General features: G+C 35.1%; 1 protein-coding gene across 3 annotated transcripts in view; it reads right to left on the reverse strand.

Moving 5' to 3' along the window:
• NRG4 (neuregulin 4) overlaps positions 1-20,341 on the reverse strand; it is a 132,992-nt gene that overhangs the window by 21,058 nt on the left and 91,593 nt on the right. For all 3 annotated transcript variants that reach the window (XM_032623010.1, XM_032623009.1, XM_032623011.1), the window contains one exon: positions 7,356-7,505. In XM_032623010.1, coding sequence (XP_032478901.1) covers positions 7,356-7,505 — 150 coding nt within the window. The remainder of the gene's footprint in view (positions 1-7,355; positions 7,506-20,341) is intronic.

The following is a 20,341-nucleotide window of genomic DNA, read 5'->3' on the forward strand; positions in this document are numbered from 1 at the left end:
ATGAAACACAACTGATTCTAGCCTGGAGTTCAGCATTAGTGGGTTATCATTTTGGACCTCATTCAAATATGGCATTAATTACTTATTAAATTTCAAAAGGCCCTCAGCTTAAAGGAATTTCAGAAGTGAAACTGCTTGGTTGCAGCACATATAGTTTTTTAACTTTACAAGACATTTACAAACTGAATCAAAAGTGTTCAAACTCCAAAATCTCACATTTTATATGTTTGGGTTTTTAAAAAAAGTTTTGCCAATCTTATGGGCAAGATAATTGCAGGCTGAATTTGCAGTTTCCTGACTAAGAAGATTGAGCATCTTTTCATGTTTATTTTATGGAATTTTCTTCATCTTTTATAAGTTTTTTTATTTTTCCCATTTGTCTACAGGTTTACTATTTTCTTGATTTGTAGGAGTTCATGATGCATCTATTTTCACATGTTGCAAACATCTTCTCCCACTTTGTAGATAGGCTTTTTTTCAATAGTGTCTTTTGATAACTAGAAGTTTAGTCAAATTTATCTGCCATTTGTTTTACAATTTGTACTTCTTGAATCTTGTTACAGAAATCTATCCCTACCCCCAAGGGCACAAAGATATTCTTTAAATGTTCTTCTGAGAGTTTTCATTTTGCATTTCACATTTAGGTCTTTAATCTACCTGTACTGATTTTGAGGTATGCTTTGAGGCAAAGATCCAACTTTACATTCTTCCATGTGGATAAACAGTAATGCCAAGACTATTTATTGGAAAGTCTGTTATTTCCCCACTGCACTGTAAACTGTTTCTGTTGTACAGTCGACTGGCTGTATCAGAGGGTTCTGTATTCATGGATTCAAACAATCTCAAATCGAAAATATTTGAAAAAGAAAAAAAAGAATACAGAAAGCTCCAAAGAGCAAAACTTGAATTTGCCTAATGCTGACAACTATTTACATAGTATTTATATCATATTTATAACTATTTACCTACCATTTACATTGTATTAGGTGTTCAGAGATGATTTAAAGTATATGGGAGGATATGTGTAGGTTATTTGATCTTTTTAATGTCTGTGGCACCTGAGTTATTATATCTTTACTCATTCCTAATATTATTCATTTGTGCCTTCCCCCCGTTTCTTTGAAAGAGATTTGTCAATATTATTAATCTTTTTATAGAACCAAATTTTGTCTTTGTTGTTCCTCTCTATTACACCTATTGTACATTTATTATCTTAAACTCCTACTCTTTATTTTTACTTCCTTCTAGTTTCCTGGCATTTATTTTGCTATTCTTTTTCTAACTTAGTGAGATGAATGCTTAGCTTATTTATTTCCAGGCTTTCTTCTTTTCTCATATAAGCATTTAGGGCTATAAGTTTTCCTCTGCTGGTTTATTTGCATCTCTCAGATTTGTTATATAGTATTTTCATTACAGTTCCAGTCAAAATATTTCCCAATTTCCATTGTGAGCTCTTTGATCCATGAATTATACAGACATGTATTTCTTAATTCCCAAATGTGAAGGTCTTTGATAGTTATTCTTGTCCGACTTTCCTCTTAATCACACTAAAGACTGAGCATGTGGTACAACATCAAACCTTTGAAATGTGTTGAAAACTGTTTTACTGCCCAGCACAGAATAATATTCATAAATATTCTGTATGAGTTTGTAAAGAATTTTGTACTGTGTTCTAGAATAAGTCTAGATCAAATGTGTTAATTACATTGCTAAAATCTTATAAAGTCTTACTGATTTTTATCTCCTTTCTTATAAATTTCTGAGACTCATACATTAAAATTTAACTGTGATGGTGGTTTTGCTTATTTCTCCTTTGTATTTCAAAGTTTGATTTATACTTTTTAAGATTTTGCTTATAAGAGCACATACATTTTTAAATTGTTAAATCCTCCCAGTGAACTAAATCTTTTACCATAACAGTTATTTTGTCTGATAGTTATATGACCTTTTTACTCCTAATCTTTTTGTATCCTTATCTGGAAGGATTTAGCATCTAGAATTTAGATTTTAAAATACAGATGTATTATGACAATCTTTGTTTTTTACCTGGAATCTTTAGTACAATTATATTTAAAATAATTACTGATATATTTAGATTTAAATCTACCATGTTATATCATACTTTCTATTTATCCTTTTTTCTCTATTTTTCTTTATGTTTAATCAATTGATCATTTTTTATTCCTTTTTGTCCTTCCTCTAATTTTTAAATTATGTGTTTTGATTTTTTTCTTCAATTGTCACCCTAGACATGTTCATTCCTAATATATCAAGGTCTCACATTAACCTATATATTATCCTCCTCCCATTTAAAAACCTTTAGTATATGTTAATTACAATCCTTTCAACTTATTTGCTATCGCCATCATGTGTTTCTTTTTTAAAATAAATTATTTACTTTTGGCTGCGTTGGGTCTTCGTTGCTGCATGTGGGCTTTCTCTAGTTGCAGCGAGTGGGGGCTACTCTTTGTTGCGGTGCATGGGCTTCTTTCTCATTATGGTGGCTTCTCTTGTTGCAGAGCATGGGCTCTACGGAGCATGGGCTTCAGTAGTTGTGGCATGCAAGCTCAGTAGTTGTGGCTAGTGGGCTATAGAGAGCGGGCTCAGTAGTTGTGGCACACGGGCTTAGTTGCTCCACGGCATGTGAGATCTTCCCAGACCAGGGCTTGAACCAGTGTCCCCCGCATTGGCAGGCGGATTCTTAATCACTGTGCCACCAGAGAAGTCCTGCCATCATGTGTTTTAATTCCTCTTTTCAAAGACATAGTACAGTACTATTATTAAAATCTATACAATATTTGTTTTGATTCATTCACATAATGACTTTCTCTGATCTTTCTTCTTTCTTGCATCTCAATATAACATACAGAATCAATTTCCTTCTGCTTGAAAATATGAGAGGACAAACTCTTACAAGTTTTGCTTATCTAAAAGTATCTTTGGGACTTTTCCTGGTGGCCCAATGGTTGAGAATCTGCCTTCCAACGCAGGGGACGTGGGTTCAATCCCTGGTCCGGGAAGACCCCACCTGCCATGGAGCAACTAAGCCCATGCGCCACAACTACTGAGCCTGCGCTCTAGAGCCTGCGAGCCACAACTACTGAGCCCGCGTGCCACAACTACTGAAGCCCGTGTGCCCTAGAGCCTGTGTGCCGCAACTACTGAGCCCATGCACCGCAACTGCTGAAGCCCACACGCTCTAGGGCCCCTGTGCCACAACTACTGAAGCCCATGCGTCTAGAGCCTGTGCTCTGTAACCAGAAGCCACCTCAATGAGAAACCCATGCACCACAACAAAGAGTAGCCCCCACTCACCACAACTAGAGAAAGCCCAGGGGCAGCAACAAAGACCCAATGCGGCCAAAAATAAGTAAAATTTAAAAATAAATAAATAAAAGTATCTTCATTTTACCCTCATTCCTGAAAGATGTTTTCAGTGATACAGAAATTTGGGGTTGATGGTTATTTTCAGTGGATACTGAAAATATCATTGCTTGCTCTGTCTTCTGGTTTTGCTTTTCCTACTGAGCAGCCAGCTTTCAGTAAAATTGTTGCATTTTTAAAGATAATCTGTCATTCTTTTTTATTTATTTTTTATTTTTTTTGCGGTATGCGGGCCTCTCACTGTTGTGGCCTCTCCCATTGCAGAGCACAGGCTCCGGACGCGCAGGCTCAGCGGCCATGGCTCATGGGCCCAGCCGCTCCGCGGCATGTGGGATCTTCCCGGACCAGGGCACGAACCCGTGTCCCCTGCATCAGCAGGTGGACTCTCAACCACTGCGCCACCAGGGAAGCCCCTGTCATTCTTTTGTAACATTTTTGCAGTGCTCTCTTTGAGCATTCTACAGTTTTACTGGGCTGTGCCCATATGTAAACTTATTTTTATCCTGCTTGAAATTTGTTGGACTTCTAGAATCTGTGGTTGACTTTCATCAGTTCTGCAAAGGTCTCAGCCATTACCTTTTCAAATACTGCCTTTGCCCCTTTCTTCTATCATACATTTCTAGGTAATTTCTCTCCGGTCTCCCTTTTTCTTGACTTCTCTTGACCTCTCTATAACATTTTCCATTTCTTTTCCTCTCAGAATTACCTTCTGGGTAATTTCTTATCTATATCTTTCACTTCATTAAATCTTTTATTGTGTCTAGTTTGCTATTAAAAACATATTCTTGGTTAAAAAATTTTATTGAACTAAGACATGTATTGGCTTTTAAAAAAATTACAATTATTATATTTTATGCATTACAGTTCTGTTTTGGTCTTTGTCAAATTTGCTTATTTACAAGTCTCTCATTTATTTCTTGGTATATATTAAATATATGTATTTTATATTACGTATCTGAGTCTTCCAAAAAATAAAGATTTTGAATATCTGATTTTACTATCAGTTGTTTCTGTGGGTTCTAACTCATGGTGCTTCTTTTCTTATATGTTTGGTAATCTTGTTGTACTGTGAGATACTTTTTAAGGTAAAGGATTAAAGTGGGTTCTTCAAGAATTAATTTGCATTTGTTTCTGTCAACCACCTGGGGCACCGCCAGCCTGGATTATTCAACATTCCTAGCTTTTTTTCCCTAGACATTCAGACTGCATCAGGATGCAAACCGGATAATATTTGTGATTGGATGTTCCTTTTGTCCTTTCTTGTTCTTATTTACAGTTGACCCTTGAACAATGCAGCAGTTAGGGGTGCTGAGCACCACACAGTTGAAAATCCACATATACCCTTTACAGTTGGCCCTCCATATCTATGATTGCACATCCAGGGATTCAACCAACCATGGATTATGTAGTACTGTAGTATTTATTGAAAAAAATTTGCATATATGTGAACCCATGCAGTTCAAACCTGTGTTGTTCAAGGGTCAACTGTACTTTCATTTTCCTTTTATCTATACTTTCTACCAAAAAGGTATTGTTTAGCCTGTTCATACTAGCAATATTGCTAAATTCTGGCTCAAGCCTGCAGAGTTACTGTGTTCTAGAAGGTCTCCTCTGAAACTCTACTCTGTGTCATTAAGCACCTGTGGGGTACAACATACCATGGCACAAACTCAGTGGGTTTGCACAGGAGTTTCATTTTTAGACAATTACAGCAATGTTAAAGCTCTATGGAATAAAAAAAATCCCTCTTAACAATTCCCAGTGGAATGAATATTAGATTTCCTAATAAATCCTTTGGTCATTATGTAGGACATGTATTTCTAGCTCTCTACCTTATAGGCATATGGTAGAATTGCATTTCCTGGTACCCCTTGTAATTAAGTAGGACCATGCAGCTCATTCTGGCCAATGAATCATGGCCAGACAGATCATTTCAACTCAAATATGAAACCCATTGGCAGAGCAACCCACAGCATTCAGGATGGTGGCTGCTCCATCAGTTTGAGATTTTAAGTGACTATGATTATAAAAGTCAGTCTGCCAAATGATAATAATTATACGCTATGAATGGGAAATAGTCTTATTTTTTTAAGCCACTAAACTGTTTGGGTTGATAATTACCTAGCCTATCCTGATTGATACTACAAAAGTATTTATTATCTAATCAATAACACATGAAATGCTATATTTCCAACTTGGCACTAGAGTGATTAATGAGGGAATTAGTCAGTTGGTCTTCTCCTTAGCATATTAGACCAACAAAATATTTAGAGGGATAGAATAAAATAATAAATCATTATTCACTCTTTTTCCAAACTTGATTTAAAGTCAAGAGTACACCTAATTCCAAACATGGGTGTTCTGGTTATCTATAACAGTATAACAAATCAACCTGAATTTAGTGGATTAAAACAATTTATCTCTCATGGTTTTCTGTGGGTTGACAGCTGGGCAGTTTTTGCTTGGGATCTCTGTGGTTGCAGTCAACTGGCAGCTAAATCTGGATCAACTAAAGGTTCAACTGAGCTGGATGTCTGAGGTGGCTTATTCAAATGGTGGTAGTTGACACTGGCTGTCGGCTGGGAGATCAGCTGAGGCTGGTTCTCTGTTCTCACAACATGGTAGCTGATTATGTGAAAGAGCAGCGGAAGTATGAGCAACAGGAGATGGAAGCTGCCAGGCCATTTAAAAGCTACGCCCTTAACTAGTACAGCACCATTTCCACAATATTCTGTGGTCAAAGCAGTCTGAATGCCTGCCCAGATTCAAAGATTTAAAGAAATAAACTCTTCCTCTTGATGTAGGAGTGGCAAGGTCACACTGCAGAAGAGCATGTGGGAATGAGAGATATTGTTGTGGCTATCTTTGGGAAATATAATCTGACACAATGAGCTTGTATTTAAAGTTTTGTATCTGTAGTAAGATGCTAAAATTATGAGAGATAAAACATATTAGATTGCCTAAATAATATATTTTAGAATAAAATATGTAATACCAATACCACATATTTTAAAAGCACAATCTCCAATTTTTATTTACTCCATGGTGTAAAGTAATTCAGAATTGAGGATTTTATGAAATATAATTTTACATATGTTACTTTTCTTAGAATATAAATTTCTCAAGCCCACTGTATCTCTTTTATGACTACCCTCAGCTCCATTTTCTATTTGCACAAATATCTATGATAGCATACAGTGTGCATTTAATAAAAATTAATAATGAGAGTTATGATACCAGATAACTCCTAAATTTAATAAATTCTATATTCACTTATTTTCACAAAAATTCAGAAAAAGCTGAAGACCAAAACTAATCAATGAAAGTAATCTTCAGTGCAAAGCGTTGTTTCATGTGAATAAATTTTCCTTTGGTCTTATGAGTTACTAGTCTTCTCAAATTAATTGCCTGCCAATTCATCTGTCTCTCCAAATTGATTTAAATCTCTATGAAGTTAGGGAACATGTCTATTTTCTACACTATTATATTCTTTATGCTTATCAGCATAAAATGTCTAGCACATAGTAGGCACTAAATAAAGAGCAGATCCTAGATATTAACTATGTCTTAAATTTATATTTACAGCGTGTTGCATAAATTGTTTCTTTTCTTTCACAAAATCTATTTTAAATAGACCTAGTCCAAATATTTAGGTGTTTTTGGCATGATGACTTTAGTGAATGTGGATCTACCTTACTAGTTTAGAAAAGTCAAGGTAAATAATGATGATGACAGTAACAAAGAATAAATAGAGACTGCTTACGATCCTTTCAAAAATGACTTATTAATTTAATAACAAAAATAAATAAATAATAAAATTTAATAACAGTAACTCTATTAGAGAAATAACTCTAAACAGAAAAACAATCTGGAAAAATAATCTAGAGCTAAAGGGCATATTGATTATTTAGTAGGATAACAACTTTATGCATTACTTTTTCTTTTCAAAACCATGTTTTTATTTTGGTTACCTGCAAAGGAAGTAGAGGGCTCCAATGATAAGAGTTCCTAGAAGAACAGCCAATGCCACGAAAGCTGCAAACAGGTCACTTTTAGTTTGGATGCTGGAGCTTGGGAGAAAAACCTCTTCACAACGAGCTCCTGTATAATTTTCAATGCATCTACAGAATAAAATTTTAGATAAAGAACTGCATTCTCTGTTCCATTAACTAGTATAGAAAGCATAAGGTTTCCAGCTGGTATGAAAAAAAAATAAGACTAATTTTCAGATTTTGAACATAGAATAGGCATGCTTTCCTATAATGCTCACAGAGCTACAGTTATAATAAAACAAATTAGCATGTGCAGTCTAATCTTTGCTATCTTCCTTTTCCAGTTTTCAAATTGTTTAGAAATTCCAGAGAAATTATAGAATATTCAGTCCTTTTATCTTTTAGATTTTCAATATGTAATTATCCACACTTAAGTTTATCTGAAATTTATTTTGTTATTTCTGGTATAGATGTGGTTCTAAGTATATTTTTCCTTGACATTGCTAACTAGTTATTCCAACCCCATTTATTAAATAATCATTCCCTTTCCTACTGTTTAACAGTGCCTCCTTTAATGTATGTCAAACTTGTATAAGTAACAGCATTTCTTTATTCTTCAATGATCTATACATCTAATCTTGGGCTTCTACCATATTGCTTCAATACTGTTGCTTTATAATATGCTTTAGTATCCGGTAGTTCTACTCCTTACCTTATTACTTTCCTTTTCTAGAGATTTTGTGGTATTTTCATTTGCCAGCCAAATATTTTAAAGCCAATTACTTTCAGCTCTTTAAAACTATGTGACCATAGAGAGGACCATAATCTTTGGTAATATCAGTCAGTTCCTTTATCCCTGTTAATATGTTCAGAGTTTATAAAACTAGAGATTGATATGAACTAATGAGTTTGGCACCAGATCAATTTCATTATTTCATAGTTGCAGTTAAAATAAAGAATAGTATTTTAATATATACTAATGTTTGTTTATAAAGCAACCCATGAAGTTACAGAGTAAACCAGGGGTCCCCAACCTCCGGGCCACGGACCAGTACCGGTCTGCAGCGGGCCAGCAAGTGAAGCTTCATTTGCTGCTCCCCATCGCTCACATTACCGCCTGAACCATCCCCCTTCCCCACCGGCTCCGTGGTAAAACTGTCTTCCATGAAACTGGTCCCTGGTGCCAAAAAGGTTGGGGACCGCTGGAGTAAACTACACTTAGCAGTAATTTTGCGTAAAAAAAATGTGTGTGTATATATATTCTTTAAGCTAGTATTACCCAAAATAGAAATATCTGTTCTACTAAATTAATTCTCCTCCTCACCTCTTTCCAGTTTAGGGAGTATTTACAAATGTTATCTTCTTTTCTCCCACCCCAGTCTAACAAGGATGCAGTCCTAGAAAGTTACATGCTGAACTGATTACTAACAAAGCTTGGCAACTAACGCAATAGGCTAATAAAGCAGTATACAAATAAATAAGAGAAAAGAATATCAAGTTATAGCACAAGGGATCGATTTTACTTAAATGAGCATATGAAAGATGTTTTATGAACCTCAAGCCCTACCCATGGTGAGGCAGTGGTGTGATTGGTTACAGCCTCCACTGAGGGGGGAGGGGTGTCAGTTTGAGCAAAGAAGCAGTTTTGATTCTCTCAAACTACTGTAAAGATGGAGCTGAGGAAACATAGAAAGGAAAAGAAAGGACAGAATATGAGTGGCAAACTGAAATGCAAGTAAAATACTTTACAAAACACAATTACCTAACGTCTAAATAAAAAATACTTATTATTTCCAAAGATCAAGTCAGTTAAATAAGTATGAGGAGAAAAAAGATTAAATGAAAATAATTTGTTTCTTTCTCCTCTAGCCCCACATCCCACTTCCAAAAAAGGGAATAAATAACGCACAGAGACACACACACACACAGACACACACAGGCCTAGAAAGTTAATATAGAGACTACCAAAAAAATCAATACATATGTCATCACAAAATAACCAAAGAAGGAAAGGGGCATTCCACACAGTAAAAAAAAAAAAAAAAGTTCTAAATTTTTCAAAACCAGAATTCAGTAAGTAGTAATTATTTATGACTTCCGAAGGTTTTTAAAGAAAAGATTTAGCCACTGGAAAAGTTACTGTCATCATTTAAAAATAACTCTCAGGTTTTGAAATGATATTAAAATGGGGTTCAGTTTCCATTTGAATATAGCTATAACTCTAAAGAAATAAATTCTGAATTGAAACAGTATAATTCTTCTTTATAAGGAAGATTGCTTTTTTAAAATGCTATAAACTCATTTGTCAAGGCTGTTCAAGTTTAGGTAAGATTGAACTTCAAGGAAAAAGATGACAAACTAGCTGATGTAACTAACCCTATGTGTTTACTTTGAGCCGGAAGGAGTCAAGAGAATGGTATAAATAGAAGCTGAGTGGTCAGATCAGGCTATAAGCAAACAAACAAAAAAGGCATATAAAGGAAAACAATCAACACTACAGTGTTGTTCTGTTGTCTTACAGCAGGGCCAAGCAAACACATGCTCTTGTGGGAAAGTCAAAAGCTGATGGTATCTTTAAATAAAGCAAAGTGAAGAATAAACACATCTTGTTACTATTTAACTAGTCAAATCAGAATTTAGAGAAAAGCAAAGAAATCTAAATATTATGTTGTTATCTAAGAAGTAGAAATGGCTAACCTAAAATTAATTTAAAAATTTCAGGTATTTATCATACAAAAAAGCAGACACAGCCTACTGATGAGTATGTACAAGGATTCCACTTTTTTTTTTTTTTTTTTTTTTTTGCGGTACGCGGGCCTCTCACTGCTGTGGCCTCTCCCGTTGTGGAGCACAGGCTCCGGACACGCAGGCTCAGCGGCCATGGCTCATGGGCCCAGCCGCTCCGCGGCATGTGGGATCTTCCCGGACTGGGGCACGAACCCATGTCCCCTGCGTGGGCAGGCGGACTCTCAACCACTGTGCCACCAGGGAAGCCCAAGGATTCCACTTTTAAAGCTCAAGCTCATTTATGAAAATGTTATGACCCAGTTATGACACAAATATCAAACTTTAGGCAAAGTCAGCTCCTTTAAGGATAAATAAGGGTGAATTAAGAAGATTTAGACAGATAACTAAATGGTAGTACTAGATGAAGCAAAACAGAAAGGTGAGGCATTTGTACCACCATTTCATGCAGAACTAAGTAGCCTTCAGTCTTTATGTAACTTTCTTGCTAAATTATTTCCGGATATCACTTCTGCACAGACTGCCAAGTAGCAAACAGTTGTTCCACCTAATGAGGTGAATACCAAGCACTAGGGTCACACACATTCTCCTGGAACTGAAAGATGAATGCTGGAACAGGTACAAATGCTCAACTAGGTGAGAAATTCCAAAACTCAGAATCCAAGTCATATGTGCTGGTTTTCTGGCTGAATACCACCAACAATCTTGTCCTTAAACCCAGAAGCTATGTTTAGTACACTGGACATGAAATAAACTCATTAGCTTCTACAGCATTCCAGGTAAGTTGTAAGAACCAAGTTCTTAATCATGTAAACAAACAGTGCCATTTAGCTTCAAGAAAGAGTATTGGACTATGAGCTAGCAAAAACTGATTTCTTGATCCCACTCTTATGATTGTTGGCTGTGTGACCCTGGGCGGGCCACTCAAACTCTCTAAGACACTGTAAAAATCAAAATGATGCCTGCTTTTGCTATTTCATAGGGCTATCGTCAGAATCAAATAATGTCTAAAAGTGCTTTGAACATTGAAACACACTATGCAAGTGAAACTGAAATTAAAGTACTTAATAAAATGCTCAAGAAAAATTACAGCCAGAAAAAGTTAAGAGCACGGAGATCAATAAATGTGTTATTATTATTAAATATTTTTCAGAAACAATAAACAACTTTATAAGAGTCCACTAACCAAATAGTGATTCAACATCAATGCCCCTTCACTTGGGCTAATCTATCCTGGGAAGAAAAAGTATAATAATGGCATATGCCAAAATTGACTTCCAAGTTTGATTCCTACTCTGTAGTAATCAAAGTTCAATCTGAAACCCATGAAAAATGGTAACAAAACCAAAACAAAATAAAACTATTAGATTGTTCAAGAAACACAAATCAACCACATGGGCTTAAATCCCTTTAGCATTCCAGGGCTAGATAACAATACACAAACATGCCAACATCCTATGAAACTGCTACTAGATTTTTATAAGCCAAGAATTCAGGGAAGACTGACTCTTTTATTAGCTAGTGCCATAAATGTAACTTCACTAAGCATTTATTAGATTCTTAATAGTATCTAGAGATACTTAGCTAATATTCGATCTTGCAAAAGTTTTAATATTTATATGATATTAGCACCAATTAAAACCAATAACTAGTACGCTTCAAGTGTGTAAGTATAATCTAAGTCTAGTAAAAAAGCAAAATCTATTAGGTTCTTCCAAGATTGACTATGAACAAGATAATTCATGTGCTGAAATGGACTACAGACTATATCTGTATATAAATGGATAAAACATCCTGCATAGAGAATAATTCATATTTGTCATTATGTACGGTATTGTTATAATTTTATTGTGAAGGGTTATAATTATTTTGCTTAAGTAAATCACTGTGAAAATGTGAAATATTTTACTTACTGAAACTAGCTAAAGCACAGTGAATGAAGGAAGCATGTAAACAAATGATGAGCATCAGTAGTTTAAAACACAACCTTCATTACTGAATCCATGCATTGGCTATTCTTTTCCAATTAAGACTTTTTGGGAGAGACACCCATAGAATGCTGCCGGGTTCACCAGAGTACTCGGGGAAAATTGTGATTAAAAAATGTTTCTTAAATGTTGTCTTCCTCCATGTGAGAAAAATAATTATCTCAATTCTCTCCCTATTTTGCTTTCCTCAAGAAAAAAAAAAAAAAAATCAGGGAGGAAATCCAAAACTGCTCTTGACAGATAAGGTATATATATGTTTTAAAAAAATGATCAGGGAGGAAAAGTAAAACTACAAGCAGAAAATACATATATATTTTTTGTATTCTATTTTGTTATGATTCTTGGTGTAAAAAATACACATATATTTGTATATACAAAGATTTATTTATACATAAAAACTGGTATACGTCATTTCTTCCTTTCTTTTAAGTAATAATTTCAGTAAATATAAAGCTATATTTAGAATTTATAAATGATAAATTATAAATGGGCCTTCCAATTGTAGACATTTTTCACATGTTTTGGTAAAACTTAAAGGACATCAAGACCATAAATCCAGGAACAAATGGAAAGACTTACGCTCTTAAATCACCAGACACTCAATTAAACCACAGTTCTAAACGGACAATATTCATGCTGGCATCTTACCTTCCCAGGCTTCAGGTCTCAACAACCTTCTAATGCAGGGAAAATCTCATGCCCCAACTTGGAATAAGACAAAGAGAAGCCAGCATCAGTTCACTTCCTGACAAAAGAAGTTAAGTATTAGAGCTGAACAAAAGTCACAGTTGTCACTTTGCATGGTATTCCTATGTTGAAAATGAAATCTTACTGGTGAGAAACTGGGATATTTTTCAGGGGCCTTTCAAAGGAAATAGTGGATGAAAAGACACTATCTAAAAGGATAACCAAAATTCAGAAGCAAATGCATAATCTGATATAACTTATTATGCAACAAATAAGAAGAAAATGAAGGAGCTTTAAAGGAGGACATTCATTATCTTTCACTGGCATTCTGCTTCCTAGAACAGCAATGAGCTAACCTGAGTTAGTTAGTTCTGAAGAGTAGTTTCTACTCTTGAACAAGTGACACAATTGAGTAAGACAAATGCTGGTGGAAGACAAGCAGACCTAACAGAGCAGTTATGTTTCCACTGTTTCAAAACCATATTCTGCTATGTTTGACAAGCAGATGATCTGGAAAAACATGGTTTCAAGAAGATTGATCCTCTTTTAAGTTTTTGTTCTAAGCATGGTGAGGTCAAGAAAGATATGTCAGTTGTTTCTGCTGAGAATACTAATGAAAAAGCTTTGTCAGAAGTAAGGTTACTAATATGAAAAGTGTTAACAAAATGCATAGCTAAATAGAGCAGTTGTTTCGTGCTTTTTGCGACTGTTCTATTATCAGCTTCAAGGCTGTGATTTCCTTTCTGTAAAGGTGTTCTGAAGATCAGTCGAAATCCTGATGTTTAATAAAGCATACTGCACAGTGCCAAAAGTCAAAGTAAAAAGGACTTTGTTCTGATTAATATCACAGTAGCATTTTGAATTTTTTTTCTTTGAACCATAACCTTCTACTAAATTTACAGATGAAAAAACAGAAGTCTTATCTAAAAAGAGTGCCAAGAACTAGCCTATGGTAACCAACTGACCTTAAGAAAACTTTAAAATTTTATGTGGTTAATAAAACAACTCATAAAACCCAGATGATCCTTTTGGAAACTGAGTTTAGTAAAAAGCACACTGAGGTCCAGCAAAACTGTGGACAGACACACACGCAATATACAATTAAAAGAGGCAACGTTATCAAATGCAGAAGCACAATAAATGTTGATTTTCTTACATTTTTCCAATTGTGATTCTCAACCTCAATTATTTTACTTTCATAAAACAAGCCTTTCATATATTATAAGTTGGTACTCCTAAATTGCCTCTCTTAAATAGAATTCAGTCTTTATTTTATCACCTGACAAATGATGATTTCTACCTAGCCAACACTGACTGTTGTGGGTAGGGGACAAAGCTTGGCTTCTGTCAAGGCAGCAGGGGCCTGCTCTGGTGTGAGCCTGTGGCCCTCTGGGAGAATTCTGGTGATCAGGCTCAGGGAACTGGAGCTTACTAAGTCACTCTGGGTAACTATACCAACAGATACCCCTTTGCCTGATGTCTTAAAACTCCACCTCCACACTGTGCAATGATTGGCTTCACGGTGATCACAAGAAGCCTGGAGGAAAGCGAGGCAGCAAGGAAAGGCCTCGTCCAGCTAGTGATGCAAACATAGGTGAAGACAAATCCTTTCCCCCATCCTTGCTCCATGAACCTATAAAGTTCTAGTTGTAAGGTTGAAAGATTAGAGGCTTTCTGATGTTGTGCCCAAGTTGGCGAAGAGGACAAGGGCTGGAAAGGGCTTCTGTCTGGATTGTTCTCAGTGAAAGACTTTGAAATAGATAAGAAAGATTGTTAGGTGCCCTGTCTAACGACCCTTCTGAGTTATCTGATTCTATGGGGGCTTTCCATTGTCTTTGAGCTATTTTACAAACTCTATAAATTGTAGAAAACCTACAATAAATAAATTTCGTCCAGTATAATACAAGAGATTTCCCTGTGGATATTGATAAGTATTTAGTATTTCATTTCAACATGGCTGATCACCTATATTTAAATGTGTGTGTTGTTTTTGGTTTTGTTTATGGCTATGCCATGCGGGCCCTCGGCAGTTAAAACCCAGAGTCCTAACCACTGGACAGCCAGGGAACACCCAAGTATGTGTTGTTTGAATTCATCTTTGAGTCAGTTGTAATGTCTTATTGGTTCCCTTGTTAAAGAATGAGTTAAGTATGTCTTTGACACATGTTCATTTTATATTTGTATGAAAATCATGATTTTCCCTTATATAAAAATTTATTATTTTACCAGTTTGAAGGTTGCCCACTGAGATGGATTCATCTGACAGAGCTAGTTAAATGGAGTTGCCAGTGAAGTGCACCTCCTTAATAGCTTAAGCCCAGGCATGTCTTTTCCTGGCTCCCAGAGGTGAATCCCACTCAGCAATAGGACTTAAAATTTGCTGGTTCTCTGTTTCTCTAGCTTTTTTTCCCCTCTCCACTAACTTTATGTTTTATTTTTTTGTCGTTGGTTTAGTTACTACTAATAAGTTATTTTCCCATTAGTAAGAGCAATGGTAAGAAGTTTGGTTTTATAGTTTGACAATTTGATGATCTCTGTAAATGGATGATAGAGATCTACTCAACCAGGTGAAAGGACAGAGAAACTGGTTTGTCAGACTCTTATTAAAAATTTATTTCTCTATTTTTTTAGCTCAAATCAATTAAAAATTACATATCCACTGGGAAGGAGAGTACCTCTTGGACATTTGGACCAGTGAGATTTTATGTTTCTGTGTTTACTTGATCTGTGCCAAAGTTATAGATCTAGATCTGAAGCTATAAGCTCTCTCTGTGTCTATGTGTCAAACTCAGAAAGGCCTTTACCTCTTACTCTGTATGAAATTTCTTTCTTTCTCCAGAGGATACTAAAAAATGATAGTATAAGGACTCTTAAATTAAAGAAGTTCTGTTCTGATTGACTTACAGAGATAAACAAGCTCTTACATAAATTCAGTATTGCTAAAATTCCCAGAACAGGAAATCAAACTTCTAATACTTTATTTTTTAAAATTTTATTGAAGTATAGTTGATTTACAGTGTTGTGTTAATTTCTGCTGTACAGCAAAGTGACTCAGTTATACATATATATTCTTTTTCATATTCTTTTCCATTATGGTTTAATCACAGTTTATTGACTATATTAATAATTCCCTGTGCGAAACATAGGACCTTGTTGTTTGAACTTCTAATGCTTTAAACGTATTAAACTTAAATAAAATTCTTCTTGCTAAAACTAAGAAACATTTTAAGAATCCAAGTTCACATTAATAAGAGTAAATCTTTGGTAAACAATACTAGCTTAATAATTTTGGCTTAATACAACAGCTATATCTTTATCAGTATTAAGTATAACAGAAGCATATATTTTATTCCACTTGGGTTTGCTTTTCCTAAAATTATACAGGTTTACTGATCAAATAAGCTAATATTACTCCTACATATTATTAAAAACTATGAAAAATGAAAACTGTATTCAATTAAATTCAATCATTATTCTGACAAACATTTATTTCAACCATAATTATGTTCTGTAGTATTTATGTTTTGTAGTAGATAATTTCTAAGGTAAAAGCTTGAATTTATATTATTTTTTTTTAAACACCTTTAGTGGAGTATAATTGCTTTACAATGGTGTGTTAGTTTCTACTTTATGTGGCTGCTTCCCACTAGCTAGCTATTTTACATTTGGTAAGGTATGTATGTCCCTGCCACTCTGAATTTATATTAAATTGAATTAATGGATATTATTAGACACAGATAATTTTTAAGTAAGATAGAATACTGAAACATTAATCATGAAGTATAATTTCAAGTTTATATAACTTTGCTTCTTAAGGTTACAGCTCTGGTCACGTTAATGAACATATGCATTTTTGCCACTTTAAGGAGTCATAGAAGAGACGTGTGTGGCAGTAGAAAGTTGTAATATGTGAGTTCATGACTTTGCCGGTCTACTAAATTGCTGTGTATGCCATACAGGTCTAAATTATCCACTACCCCAGTGTTCTCTGTGAAACAGAAGTTAGTTATAGTTACTTGGCTGAAAGATATGAGTAATGAGACTATACTTGGAACAACTGTGATGGAGAAACGCAACTCTGTGTGTACTTTTGTTTTCCAAGGGTAGATGTGTCTGAAAGCAGCAGTTTGCAGTAGTTCTCAGGCTTTTTAGTCTCTAGTCCAAAGGACTCTAGGACTCACTGAGGACTCCAGAGAGCTTTTGTTTACATGGGTTAAGAAACTATTGGTATTTATTATATTGGAAAGTGAAATATAAATTTACAAAAATACTTTTATTATTTTATTTAATTTACAAATACTTTATTGATTCATTTGAAGATAATAATATGAACACACAGTGTGTTATAAATAACATCTTAGTATTATAAAAATGGCTTCGACGGGTAAAACCCCTGAAAGAGAACCAGGTCAGTTTGTTCTAATTAGAATATGGGCAAGTGTAGTGAACAGAATTTAGAAAATAAACTTTATTTTGTCCGATTGATGAAAGAGGTTATTAAATATTAGTTCTCAGGCACCTATCTTAACCAAGTGCCAAAATCTCCTCTGACAACTTTTTTGATTTTGTCTTCTCAAAACTGGATCCTAAATATAGAAGAAATAAAATAAAAAGTCACCCAAAACTGTATTTGAGGTTTCTCAGAGAACAACCAGAAAATCACAAATTTTCTTTGTCTTCTATCTTTTAAAAACAGAGATGATAGAAATAATTATAACAGTAAAATAATGAACAAAAATCTATGAAATTTCCTGGAGATCTGTCAATGCCTTTGCTGCACATAATTTTTTCTTTCTTTTTTTTTCGGCCGCGCTGTTTAGCGTACAGGATCTTAGTTTCCCAGGGATCAAACCCGTGCCCCCTTCAGTGGAAGCACAGAGTCCTAACCACTGGACCATGAGGGAATTCCCGGTCCATAGTGTTTTTAATCTCAGGGCAAATGCCAATCAAAACTCTTATTAAATAGTTGTACACTATACTTCCAACAGAGAATTTTACCCTTATTCACCCTGATATTATTAACTGGCTCACAGCCATTACGTATCTGTCATCTATGTAGTTTTGTTTTAACGTGATGCGTGTCAGAAGGCACTGCTACAGGCTATAAGGCAGGGTTTGTATTCTGAACTAAAAAGGACAGTCCCAGAGCCTCATGGACAAAGAATGTACCAGGATTGCAAATTTCTGACACTTAAAAAAAAAGATTCTTGGGTACAAGCTTCTGAGGTGACTGGACTGAATCAGGATTCTTTATAGTTCAAAATCAGACAGCCTCGTGAAAGCAGGTTGTTAACCCAAGATCTCAAGGAGCACAGGACTGAATGAATTGATGAGAATTTATTGTGGTTATTTGTTTAGGACAGTGTTAATACTGTAATGATCTATTTTTCTTACATTAAAAAAAAACCCTTCTCTTTTTTCTTAAGCTATCCATAACCCACAACAATTTAGTAAATAGTACTTCTGTAAAATGCAACAAAATACTTTGAAATGTTATCTGATTCTCATTAAGCATCCCCTGACTCGCAAATTCAGAAACTATTACTGAGTCTCCTTACTCTTCATGGCAATATAGTTATTTGCATATGTCCAACAAGAACCCGTTCTTCTTTTCATTAGGACAAAACTGGACAAATCATTTGATCAACCAAGGCCTCCCATGGACTATAGTTTCTGAGAATGACTCTCTTTGAATTAGGTAAGTCAAGCCACTTTTACAAAACAAAAGCTGACTTTACATATGGATCCAAAATCTACAAAGCAGTAAAAATGGCCTGGTACCTGGCTTACAGGTTCAAGCCCTCAGGAGGTAAGGAAGTCACTTATTGGCAGGCCAAGAACCTTAGCAAATTTGGGGGACTCTGAGAAAAGAGAAACTCACCAAATTTACAGGTACTCTACAAGTGAAATCTGGTATAGTTAGTTTCTTAGGCTTGGTTTTCTAGCCCCACAACAACAAATAATAGAGTCAATTCCAAGATTCTTTATGAAAACTTTCAAACAGAAGTTAATTTTGTAACTGTCATGGATGTTCAGTACTGAATTGCAAAATTCAGTAATTCTATATATTTAACTAATGCTCTTATTGCACTAGCATTTTTTACACCAAGAATAATTTTTTGGGATTATATAACTACAAGGGGGAAGACCGTTATGAAAAATTATGAAAGACTTTGAAACAGACCAAAAAAGAAAAAAAGACTACTGGGTGTTCTGTCCAATCCATCCTTCTGGATAATCTGATTCTTTAGGGGCCTGCATCTTTCATTGTCTTCCAGCTGTTTTACAACTCTGTAAATTATAGAAAACTTAGAGTAATACAAATGATTCTTTTCCATAGAAATTCAAATGAATTTTGTCTGGTGGAATACAATTGATTATTGCCCTGTAGATATTGAATAGTTTTGCATGTATTTGTAAACTTCTTTCAGCATTCCTGATTATATATGCATTTGTTGCTTTGAACTGGTTTTAACATCTTACTGGTCCCCTCATTAATTAATGAACTAAACAATGTCTTTCATGTGTTCATTTACATTTGAATGAGGTCGGGCCTTCACCGTTTTTTTAAAAAAATTATGCTATAACATCAGGAAGGCTGACCCAAGGCTACAGAGCCTGGGAAGGTTCTTATCCCTCCAATTAGGTTGCAAAGATAGAGGGGAGCAGAAACTACATGATCATATCTGGGAATTTTATGACGCATTAGGCCTTGAGGGTACCTTACACCACACTATCATTCGACTTTCAGACAATGACCTTCAAACATGTTTTCAGGAACATATTATATGTGAAAATTAAAGGTAAGATAAAAGTCATGATAAAGCAAACTACCCTGGATCAAACTCTTCTACTAGAAAAGAACCATACTTTTGCAATTTTTTCTACTACCCTATTTTTAACAACTAAGTATGTAAAAGTAAAGAAAAATGTAATTTCTTTCAGAATCAAAACATGCCATGGCATACGATCCTGCTACTGGGCATATACCCCGAGAAAACCATAATTCAAAAAGAGTCATGTACCACAATGTTCACTGCAGCTCTATTTACAATAGCCAAGACATGGAAGCAACCTAAGCATCCGTCAACAGATGACTGGATCAAGAAGATGTGGCACATATATACAATGGAATATTAGTCATAAAACAAAACGAAATTGAGTTATTTGTAATGAGGTGGATGGACCTAGAGTCTGTCATACAGAATGAAGTAAGTCAGAAAGAGAAAAACAAATACCATATGCTAATACATATATATGGAATTTAAAAAATAAATAAATAAAAAATAAAGACGCAGATGTAGAGAATGGACTTGAGGACACAGGGAGGGGGAAGGGTAAGCTGGGATGAAGTGAGAGAGAGGCATGGACTTATTTATAATACCAAATGTAAAATAGATAGCTAGTGGGAAGCAGCCACATAGCACAGGGAGATCAGCTGGTGCTTTGTGACCACCTAGAGGGGTGGGATAGGGAGGGTGGGAGGGAGACGCAAGAGGGAGGAGATATGGGGATATATGTATACGTATAGCTGATTCACTTTGT

This window comes from Phocoena sinus, chromosome 2 (assembly GCF_008692025.1).
Source record: "Phocoena sinus isolate mPhoSin1 chromosome 2, mPhoSin1.pri, whole genome shotgun sequence".
Taxonomy (NCBI): Eukaryota; Metazoa; Chordata; class Mammalia; order Artiodactyla; family Phocoenidae; genus Phocoena; species Phocoena sinus.